The following is a 12,008-nucleotide window of genomic DNA, read 5'->3' as shown; positions in this document are numbered from 1 at the left end:
GATTTTTCAATTTTTAGTATCTCGGCCCAGGCCTTGGCGTTGGGTCTGGGCCTCAGCTGAGACTTTGGCGTTGCCCTCAGGCCTAGGCCACAGACCCAGCTTCGGCAGTCTGGTCCTTGGCCCAATGGATCCATTTTTTTGTTTTCAAAAAGAAACTTGAAAACCAACAAAATTTCATTGGATTTTCAATCATTTCACTTTGAGAACGAAATGAAACGAAATAGGGCATTTCATCTCATTTCCAATTTTGTTTCTCCTGAATGCCCATTCCTAGTTTTGAGTAGATTGTAATGCACAGGAAATATGATTGTAGGATCAGTGATATAAGTGTTCTTAAATAAATGAGACAAGAACATAGGCTCTTATCTTATAGTGGGGATGATATACATAATGTGTTGATCTTAGTACTAATTTTTACTTCTGTTTTTGTGGGCATTTTTCCACAGTAACTTAACTCTGATATTTAACTGGGTTTTTTGCACAGAAACTATACATCTAAAACAGGAGATAAAACCAGTGCTAAGATTAGCATGGGATCATACAAATCCCCATGTTAATGAAGACACTAGCTTTTTCTCTGCAAATCAGGGAGGAGCATGAAAGGGCAGACAGCTTAAGGCATATTTTCTTAATGCTGGAAATTTGTCTCCAGGGTCTAAGCTAGAGTAAAAGTTAACTCATATTTCTAGTGGCCATGTTATTCTGCTGCTGTGCCCATTTGGTAGTGTCTAGCTGTTTTTACCATCTGGGTACAGAAATAGATTGTCCACCAGAAATGTGCGTTTACGCCACCCAGGAGTTAATTTTTCATCATTGTGCACACTAAAGCAATTACAATTGGCCCCAAACACACACAAACACTCCCAATAATACCCCTCACACTCATATGCAAATATGGGGGGAAAGGGCTACAAAGTGGAGAGTGCAAAGGAGGGAAGGAGCAGGGGGAAGACAGGAGAGGAGAGAAGGGCTAAAGGGGAAAAAGAGAGGAGTGCACACATACACTTACCCCCTCATCTCCACTTACACTCCTCCAAACCACCACCAACACCCCATGGGATAGATTTTAAATGGAGCGCGCGCTATAAAATCAGGGGCCGTCGTGTGCAAGGGGGTGCACAATTGTGCACCTTGTGCGTGCTAAGCCCGTGCCGAGCCGCGCTGCCTTCCCCTGTTACCTACCCCCCACCCCACCTTCCCTTCCCTTCCCCTACCTCCCCCGCCCTTTCCCCCCTATCTTTTTCTTTTTTGGGGTCTTGTTGTAAAACTTACTTCAGCCGTGGTGCTGAAGTAAGTTGTGCGTGCCGGCCGACTGCCAGCGTGTGATCCCCGGCACAGGAGCAAATATGGAGCCTGACCCCACCCCCACCCTGCCCTGGACCACCTTGCCCTGCCCACACCCCACTCCATTCCCACCCATTTTTGCAAGACCTGGGACTTACACGCGTCCCGGGGCTTTACACGTGTCGCTGGCCTTTTTAAAATAGGCCCGGCATACAAAGGCCAGTTACACGCGTAACCCTTTTAAAATCTGGCCCCATAACATCCCATGCATACACACCCCACCAACTACATGACTACCTCCCAGTTACCCATCCCCCCCCCCCCCCCCACCACCACCACTCTCACACTGGTGAGGAGAGAAAGAGAGAGTGTGAGAAGAGCACCCACATCCATTTACACCCACCAACACTCATACCCCGGCACACATTCTCTACCACTACACCCTCCCCCACCTCAATTACTGAGAAGGTCAAGAGGGGGTTCTGCTTTGGACTTAGGAAAAACCTCACATGCAAGGCCATTTTGGCAAGGCATGCCAAGTGAAAATAAAAGGTTACCTCTTTGGTGTGTGCCTACAGCAGAACAGTTTGCACTCTTTGGGCCGGATTTTAAAAGGGTTACGCGCATAACGTACGCGTGTAACCCTTTTAAAAAACCCCTGCGTGTGCCAAGCCTATTTTGCATAGGCTCAGAGGCGCGCGCAAGCCCCGGGATGCGCGTAAGTCCCGGGGCTTGCAAAAAGGGGCGGTCGGGGGCATGGCCAGGGGGCATGGTTTCAGATCGGGGGCGTGTTCGGGGTCGTGTGGGAGGTCTGGAGGCGTGGCTGAGTGCCCCGACACAGCGGCCTGGGTTGGGGCCTGCCACGCTGGCGCGCGTAAGTTACTACTGCCCAGAGGCAGTAGTAACTTTTCAGATAAAGGTAGGGGGGGATCTAGATAGGGCCGGGAGGGTGGCTTAGGTAGGGGAAGGGCGGGGAAGGTGTGGGGGGGGGGGGGTGGAGGGAACAGGGCAGCGCGCGCAGGGCTCAGCGCGCGCAAGTTGCACAAATGTGCACCCCCTTGCGCGCGCCAACCCTGGATTTTATAAGATACACGCGGCTACGGGCGTATCTTATAAAATCCAGCGTACTTTTGTTCGCGTGCGTGCTGTCTTTTAAAATGTACCCTTTGTGCTCAAGTTGGGATGCACCGTGCCAAAGTGCTTACTGTTCAGATGTAGGAACCTTCCCCAGAGAGCTTACTCTTTGATTTTACTTGACATGCCATTTCGGCAAGGCATGTCAAATTGTGCTCAAGTCAAGATGCACAGTGCTAGTCTCACAAGCAAGGCCATTGTAGTCACATTTCTTCCAACTTGCAGCACCTGCTTCTCCTTACACCTTTTTTCAAAGCATTTTTCTGCAATAGTGAAGATTTTTACAAGTTAAGTCAGTTTTAGCGCACTTTTTTCCATTTTGCATACTTTTTTTTTTTTTTTTTTTTACTTCTGGTCTATTTGCATGGCACTAGTTTACGAGCTTACTGCATTCCATGGTACCATGGGTTCCGTTCACATGAATAAACAAGAACCCTCGCTAAAAATTAGTTCTGATTTTAGCACAGGTTTTTTACAATGCTCCTTGTAGGCTGAATAACCTGTGATGTTTAATGGAAAGTCATGCATCCTTCATATATTCTTACATGTTTTGTCATCAGAAATATGATTCAAATATTGTTGTACGTTTTAGAGTTGTAGTAAATTTAAAAATTCCATAAACGGATTAATTGTTATTCCATTACTTCTTATTTTAATCTTAGAGTCAAGGAAGATTGTGGATATAACTAATCAACTTATAAAAAATGCAGATATCCAAAGAGAGATAACACAGGAGAACGCTAATCTTAGAAGCCAAACAATTAAGAGAACACTAAAGGTATTTTGAAGTAAAATGGCTATATTTTAAATATCATTATTTTGCATGAAAATAAATTGTTTCAACATGTAATAATTTGTCTGCATAATGTTAGGACTGTTATTTACCTGGACAAAGTTACCATCCAGAAAGTGAAACCACCTCTAGTGCTACTGTTTTTGTGCAGATAAATTGTGTCCAGGGAGCAGGGGGAGGAATAACTCACCAAAGAAGGGGAAAATTTAAACTCGGGGGTTTGCCAGCAAGCATCAAACGTTTTGGACAAACCATTTGAATATTGAGCTCAACGTCATTCAGATTTTCCAAGTGAGCTAAATTTTTAAAAAGAAATCTCCAGATAAAAATGAAAATCCTGTTATGGGAATCTTTTTGGCAAAATTTTTTGCTTGAAGCTCTAAATGATGGGGCGTGAAGGGGAGATTGGGGACTTGAAGACTTGGGGGCAGAACAATACTTCAATTGTGAGGGAAGAGGGGATGCAAGGCTTCAGAGATTGGGTGAGAGCCAGGACTTGTGAACAGGAGGGGTGATTGGTGACTCGGAGACTGAACAGGGAATGAAGTGGAGGGATTCAGGGACTGAGTGGGGAGCATTAGATTCACTGGAGGTATGAGTAGGTAGAATGAAATGGGGCTGTGGAGAGGTATTACCTTCTGCCTGGCCAGAATGAACAGACAGACAGACAAACAATGAAATGCTAACAGAAATTAGGAAAGCTAACAAAATTACCAAAACAGTAATAATGAGTGATTTTAATTATACCGGAATTGACTGGGTAAATGTAAAATCAGAACAAGTTAAGGAGGTAAAGTTTCTAGATCAAATAAATGATTGCTTCATGGAGCAGCTGGTACAAGAACCAATGAAGAAGGGGAGCTATTTTAGACCTAATCCTTAGTGGAACACATGACTGATGCAAGAGATAATGGTGCTGAGGCAATAGTGAGCATTAGGGATGTGCAGAGGGATGCCATACGTTGCATTCGGGATTCGTATTCGTCTGGGGGCAGATACGTTGCATTCAGCAAGGGGGCCCCCCGATACATTTTATACGTCAATTCCTATTCGTTTCCCCATTAAATTTAATAAACTACAACCCCCCACCCTCCTGACCCCCCAAGACTTACCAAAGCTCCCTGGTGGTCCAGCGGGGGGTCCGGGAGCCATCCCCTGCACTCACACCCTCGGCTGTCGTTTCAAAATGGCGCCGATAGCCTTTGGCCTACTATGTCACAGGGGCTACTGGTGCCATTGGTCAGCCCCTGTCACATGGCTATCGGTGCCATCTTGTGCTCCTACCATGTGACAGGGGCTGACCAATGGCACCGGTAGCCCCTGTGACATAGTAAGGGCAAAGGCTATCGGCACCATTTTGATTACTGGCAGCCGACAGCCCGAGTGCAGGAGATCATTCCTGGACCCCCACTGGACCACCAGGGACTTTTGGCAAGTCTTGCGGGACCCTCCTGACCCCCATAAGACTTGCCAAAAGTCCAGCGGGGGTCCAGGAGCGACCTCCTGCACTCCAGCATTTGGTTGCCAGTATTCAAAATGGCGCCGATAGCCTTTGCCCTCACTATGTCACAGGGGCCGACCGTGCTGGGAAAAATCATGGAAACTATTCTAAAGAGCAAAATCATAGAACATATAGATAGACATGATGTAATGGGACACAGCCAGTATAGATTTACCCAAGGAAAGACTTGCCTCATAAATCTGCTATATCTTTTTGAAGGGCTTAATAAACATGTAGATAACGGTGAGCCTGTAGATGCAGTGTATTTGGATTTTCAGAAGGTGTTTGATAAAGTCCCCCATAAGAGGCTTCTAAGAAAATTAAAAAGTCATGAGATAGGAAGCAATGTACCTTTGTGGATTGCAAACTGGTTAAAAGACAGGAAATAGAGAAAAGGAATGTGTATTCATTTTAAACAAATTTTAAAAACACAATTTGTTGTACTCGTTTGAAAGTAATGTATTGGGCCTAGGTCTAGGCCCAAAGCTGGGGCCTCGCCAAAGGCATAGGCCGTGGCCTATGCCCTAGCACAACACTGGCACCTGGGCCTAGAATAAAGCCTAGGTATGAAGCCGGGGCCTCGCCTAGGGCATAGGCCGAGGCCCAAAGTAGGGGCCGTGGCTTAGGCCTGAGCATGACACTAGTGTCTCATACCTGATTTGTCGGGGGTATCTGATGGCAAGGCTGGGCCTTGGATCTTGAAGTCTTGGCCTAAGCTGGAGCCTGGGCCCAGGACCAATGTCAAGACCTGGCCTGATGCTGGGGAATCACCCCAGACCCAGGCCTGACACTGCAACCTGGTTCAGAGGCCAGGTCCAGATGCCTGGGCCTCAGCCTAGGCTAAAGCCCTGAGCCAGGCCTGACACTGTGACTGGGTCCTGAGGCTGAGGCCTCTGGGCCAGGTCGTGGCATCGGGCCTGAGTCCGGGATCTGGCCTAGGCCAAGGCCCAGGCATCGGGACCTATGCTCCCAGCCAAGTCACAGATCAGACTTAGGTCCAGGCCAAGGCCCCTGTGTCTGGACCTGACCTCTGGGCTGGATCACGGTGTTGGGCCTGGTTCTGAGCCTCAGCCTGGGCTGAGTCCCAGGGGACAGGATCAAGCCTCTGGGCCATGCCCTAGCTTTGGGCCTGGGTTTGGCCAAGAGATCGGCTTTGGGCCTAGTCCTCGCCAGCAACTCTTCTATGGACCGGGAAAGTGGAGGCCAGGGCCATCCTGGCCCTGGCATTTTTCTGTGTGGCCATTTTTTTTTTTAATTGTTTGATTTATTTTTTTCCCACGAAATAAATGAATCAAGCAGTCCATGAACTAAAATTTGTGGGAAAAAACCTCCCGTAAACAAACTTAAAATGAAAACAAATATTTTCCCCTGCACATCCCTAATAGAGAGTAGGATTAAATGGTCAGTTTTCTCAGCAGCGAGAGGAGTGGAGTGCCTCAGGGATCTGTACTTTGAGCAGTGCTTTTTAATATATTTATAAATGACCTGGAAAGGGGAAAGATGAATGACATGGTGAAATTTGCAGATGATACAAAATTATTTAGAATAGTTAAATCACAAGTGGATAGGGATAAATTGTAGGAGGACCTTGCGAGTCTGGAAGATTTGGCAACCAAATGGCAGATGAAATTTAATGTGGACAAGTGCAAGGTGATGGATATAGGGAAAAATAACCCTTGCTGTAGTTGCATGAAATTATATTTCATGTTAGAAGTTACCACTCAAGAAAAAGATCTAGGTGTCATACATTGTAATCATTGGCTCAGTATGCTATGGTGGTCAAAAAACCAAATAGAATAGAATGTTTAGAATTATTAGGAAAAGAATGGTGAATAAAACAGAAAATGTCATAATACCTCTGTGTTGTTCCATGTTCAGACCGCACCTTGAGTACTGTGTTCAATTCTGGTCACCATATCTCAAGAAAGATATAGATGCACTGGAGAAAGTACAGAAAAGGGCAAGCAAAATGATAAAGGGCATGGAATGGCTATCCTATGAGGAAAGAGTAAAAAGTTAGGGGCTGTTCAGCTTGAAGAAGAGACAGCTGAAGGGGAATATGATAGAGATCTACAAAATCATGAGAAGACTAGAACAGATAAATGTGAATTGGTTGCTTACCCTTTCAGGTAATAGAAGAACTAGGGAGCACTCCATGAAGTTTCAAGTAACACATTTAAAACAAATCAGAGAAAATTCTTTTTCACTCAACGCACAATTAAGCTCTGGAATTCATCATTAGAGGATGTGGTTAAGGCAGTTAGTATTGCGCTCGGTGGACGGGAGCGCCAGGGGGTGCTCCTCAGCACGGAACGAGATGTGTGCCCCTGCAGTGAGACTATCCCTCTGGGTGGACATAAGGAATCTGGAGGGACGGAGCCTCCGCCGGACCTGCATGCCCCAGAAAGACCACCAACGCTATGGTGGTCTCTGAATAGTCCTCTGACTGATTCCAGCCCTTTCGGACCTGCCGCAGGGAGCAGCAGAGGCGGCAGGCCGGACAGAGGTCAGGTTAGCTGAAGGCCTTGGAACAGATGAGGCAAGACCTTGGAACTTGGAACAGACGAGGCGAGACTTTGGAACTTGGGACAGACGAGACGAGGTCTTGGAACTTGGAACAGACGAGACCTTGGAACTTGGAACAGACAAGATGAGGTCTTGGAACTTGGAACAGACGAGGGTGAGGTCTTGGAGCTTGGAACGTAGAGAGGAAAGTGAGTCCGTCAGGTGCCCTACACATCACATGGCTGGTCGCGGACCACACTGGAGACAGGCGAGGAACAAGACACTGGCGGGAATGAGCAAGACCCTCAGGTGCCCTACACAGCACTTGGGGCTGGTCACGGACCACACTGCCCTTCGCGCCCTACACATCCGGATGGCTGGTCGCGGACCACGAGGAGATCAGGGTGAGCTCAAGAAGTCTCATAGCACAGGATAGTGGAAACTCCTAGGATCCTCCAGAGTCAGAACTAGGAACAGGTAAAAGCTTGAAGCTAGCAGGCTCGAATTAAAAGCAGGGAATCTCCTGAGGCACGGATCCCACCGGACCTGGAGCATTAGGACCGAGACATCAGGAGCGGAACATCAGGATAATGCAGATCTCTTCATCAGGAAACGAAGGCAAGGAAGCCAGGCAAGAACGAGACAGAGAAGTCCTAGGGAGGACTGAACCCTTGCTAAGGTGAAGACAGACTGAGGGAAGAGTCCTTAAGTAGGCGGACAAGGCAACTCCCTGGGAGGAGCTCCATAAGGGCCACACCTGTACTGGCCCTTTAAATCTAGGCGGAAGTCATGGGCCCGCCCCTAAGAGGAAAGGGGCAGGACCTTGGACAGCGCCCATGCTGCTGCTGTGCAGAGGAGAGCAGGAAGAGACGGAAGAGGCCTCAAGGCAGGCCCCAACATCGTTGGCGGCCTCAGCCGCCCAGGAGAGGTCCGGGGGCGGCACAGCCGGACAGGTTCCGGCTTCAGCGGCCTCCAGGCCAAGTTGGAAGGCCCCAGCACGGCTCCTGCCACCAGGAAAGTCCGGGGATGCGGCCTATCATGCCGTGAAGTCAGGCTGTGGCCCGGTTGGGACAGCGAGTGGTAAGAGGCGGCTCGTGGCTCCAGCCACGGGCCGAATTGCAACAGTTAGCTTAGATGGGTTTAAAAAAGTTTTGGATAAGTTCCTGGAGGAGAAGTACATAAACTGCTATTAATCAGGGAATAACCACTGCTTATTAGCAGCATTAGTAGCATGGAATGTATTTAATGTTTATTACTTGACAAGTACTTATATCCTGGATTTGCCACTGTTAGAAACAGGATGTTGGGCTAGATGGACCCTTGGTCTGACCCAGTGTGGCAACCTCCTATGTTCTTATATTGCTAAATCTCAGTGTACCTGGAAGATATAATAAGGCAAACTGACAAACTGAAAGAATAGCAAATCACCTGGACCAGATTATATAAACTATATCCCAGATTATTGAAAGAACTTAACAATGACATTTAAAAAATATTATTAGTAATTTGTAAACTATTTTTAGAATCATATATGATATCTGAAGATTGGAGGGTTGCCAACTGAATGCCAATTATAATAAAGGGTATTAGGTGTGATCTGGGAAACTGCAGACCAGTGAGCCAGATGTCAGTACCAGACAAAATGGTGGAAACTATCAGAAAGAGCAAAATTAATGAATATATAGATAGTCATAGTTTAATGGGACAAAGCCAATATGGATTTAGCCAAGGGACGTCTTGCCTTACCAATCTGAAGTTGTAGATAAAGGAGAGCCAAATGATATCACATATCATACTGTAAATAAGTATGTGATATTTACAGTATGTGATATCACATATCACATACTGTAAATAAGAACATTTTTACTCACAAACGTGTATATATTCCCCGACAACCATTGTATATACAAATTTATACCTCCTACAAATGTTGATATCAATCATATCTAGCAGAATCTCCCTGCCCCTCTTCTGACTAACCACTATCATGTATCCCACTTAGTTAATTATTACTTGTATAACTTCCATATTATTCGTATGTTATTGTTTTTGTTATTATTGTTATTTCTACTGTTCCTATTATAATCATGTGACAAATGTAAAGCCTGTTGCTAAGTTCTGTTCCCTGTAAACCGATGAGATGTTCCCAACGTTCGTCGGTATATAAAAGATATTAAATAAATAAATAAATATCTGAATTTCCAGAAAGTATATGACAGAGTCTTTCATGAGAGATTTCTGAGAAAATTAAAAAGTCATGGGATAGGAGGCAATGTTCTATTGTGGATTGGTAACTGTTTATCAGAAAAAAAAGAGAGTGGGGTTAAATGGTCAATTTTCTCAATGAAGAGAGGTCAATTAGTAGAGTACCCCAGAGACCTGTTTTGGCACCACTGCTTTTAACATATTTATAAATGACCTGGAAATGAAAACAAATCGTGTGATCAAATGTGCAGATGACACAAAATCATTCAAAGTTGTTATTTACAAGAGGATTGTGAAAAATTGTAAGAGGACCTTGCAAGACTGTGAGACTGGGCATACAAATGGCACATGACATTTAATGTGGACAAGTGCAAAGTGATGCACATAGGGAAGAGTAACCCAAATTATAGCTTCACAATGCAAGGTTCCACATTAGGAGTCACCACTGAGGAAAAGGATGTAGGCATCATCATGGATAATATGTGGCAATCCTTTGCTGTGTGTATGGCAGCAAATAGAATGCTAGGAATTATTAGGAAAGGGCAGGAGAATAAAACAGAGAATATCATAATGCCTCTGTATCATCCATGGTGCAACCACATCTTGAATATTGTGTGCAAATCTGCTCAATTTATCTCAAAAAAGATATAGCAGAATTAGAAAAGGTACAGAGGGAGGTGGAGGAGGAAGGAAGGTACCGGGCAACTGAGCAACATCTTCTGCGTGGCCGAGACCGGAGGCAGAGGATACTAGCCTGCCCCGACGGAGCCGCTGGAACTTCCGGGGTCTGACATCATCGGGGAGGAGTCGGAGGTAGGCCTACATAACCCGACCCTCTAGCGACTGCCCGGCGAGGTGGAGGAGGAAGGAAAACACCAAGCAACTGAGCAACATCTTCTGCGTGGCCGAGACCGGGGGCAGAGGATACTAGCCTGCCCCAACAGAGCCGCTGGAACTTCCAGGGTCTGACGTCATTGGGAAGGAGTCGGAGGTAGGCCTACATAACCCGACCCTCTAGCGGCGTGCAGCCGACGCCAGTGCGCCACCCAAGCCGCGCGCGCCGCTTAGCCAGAATTCTGGTTAGGGAAGATCAACTAGGCCTCCTCCAGCACCAGTGAGTATTAGTTGTACATTTTAAATTTCTTGATGTTGAATGATACTTTCTCCAAAGCCTCCACGCAGAAGTCAAATTAGTCAAAACTGGTAGTAGGAAACCTTCAAATTTTTCTTTTTTTATTGCTTGTTGGCAGTAACAATGCCACACACAAAATGGAAGGGGAAGCTGAGAGAGGCAATTATTACTTCCTCTCCAGTGAACCCTTCCCAGTCAAAAATTGAAAGTTTCTTCAATACAAACCCTGGTAATACTCCCGGAGTGGGAGGCACTGTGCTATCCACTACTGAGCTTGTAGTGGAATCACCTGCCTCAGTCACCTCATTGAGCCCGGGAGCGCCGAATACTCCCTCTCCTCCATATGGAGATGGGGTATCCCCATCTAGACCAGTGGACTTTAACCTTGTAACATCTGGGGAAAGGGTCCTACAAGGAGGATCTGGAGTGGGACCCACCAAGCAAGGAGAAGGAGCAATCTCCGACACAAGTAAAGATCTGGTAAGTGTCGGAGTCCCAGACTTGGCTACCTCTCTACCCAACAAAATCGATAAGCCTGCAGTAATTACTCTTGATAACGTTTGGACAGCTATAATGACTTTAGAAAAATCTATATCTACCTTGACTAATGTTCTTATAGATGTGAATAGCAGGATGTCGAAAATGGAACAACAGACTGAGTCCCAAAAGACACAAATGAAAGATCTGGATCAGATCTGGATCAGAAAATACAGAGCGGATTAATACAAGGGGAATTTGCCCAGCAGAAAAAGATGGAAAGAATTGAAATGAGTTAAGATACTTGAATCTAAGGGTGATTAATTTCCCTTTAATTAGATGCATCTCAACTCATGAACAATTCAAACAACATATGAATAAAGTGTTAAAGATACCAACAGAATCTACACCACCTTTGGCAAAAATATACTTCCTAAATGAGAGAAAATCTAAAGAAAAAGAGGAAGAACAGCAAGAGCCTCTTAATGTGACGGAGTTGCTTGAATTATCTAGTGAAGAAACAGTTGAAAGGAGAGGAACAGTTCTGGTTAAATTCATTTTTCCTTCTGATAGAGATATGGTTTTGAAATTATTTCTGAGGAACCAGACTGTTAAGTATTACAATCAACAAATCTGGATCTTCCCTGATGTTACTAGAGTAACTCAAAAAAGAAGGAAGGAATTTTTAGCTTTGAAATCTTTGGTGGATCAAGTCGGAGCACAAATGACCATTCGCTATCCAAGTAAATGCATATTAAAATTGAATACCAAACTTCAAAACAGCACCCAAATCTTCCGGGGTATTTAACAAAATGACAATCTGATATATAAACAAACACCCAGTGAATTTTAATTTGTTACCAAGTGTCAAAAATGATTCTTTGCTCACAATCGAGTCTTCATTTAAATGTTGGTTTGAAAGGAGAACTGCAATGTGTCATGAAACACTTGCACGTTACCCTATAATTCAACAACAA

The 12,008-nt window shown here is 45.5% G+C and overlaps 1 protein-coding gene across 9 annotated transcripts in view; it reads left to right on the top strand.

Moving 5' to 3' along the window:
• Positions 1–12,008, top strand: part of LOC115095642 (uveal autoantigen with coiled-coil domains and ankyrin repeats-like) — a 74,117-nt gene that overhangs the window by 40,173 nt on the left and 21,936 nt on the right. For all 9 annotated transcript variants that reach the window (XR_003857835.1, XM_029609643.1, XM_029609645.1 and 6 more), the window contains one exon: positions 3,081–3,196. Coding sequence is in view for 8 of the 9 variants with exons in the window: in XM_029609643.1 (XP_029465503.1) it covers positions 3,081–3,196 (116 nt within the window). In the remaining variant the exon portion in view is untranslated. The remainder of the gene's footprint in view (positions 1–3,080; positions 3,197–12,008) is intronic.

Source organism: Rhinatrema bivittatum, chromosome 7 (genome assembly GCF_901001135.1).
Source record: "Rhinatrema bivittatum chromosome 7, aRhiBiv1.1, whole genome shotgun sequence".
NCBI classification, from domain to species: Eukaryota; Metazoa; Chordata; class Amphibia; order Gymnophiona; family Rhinatrematidae; genus Rhinatrema; species Rhinatrema bivittatum.
This window is presented reverse-complemented; position numbering and strand designations above follow the sequence as displayed.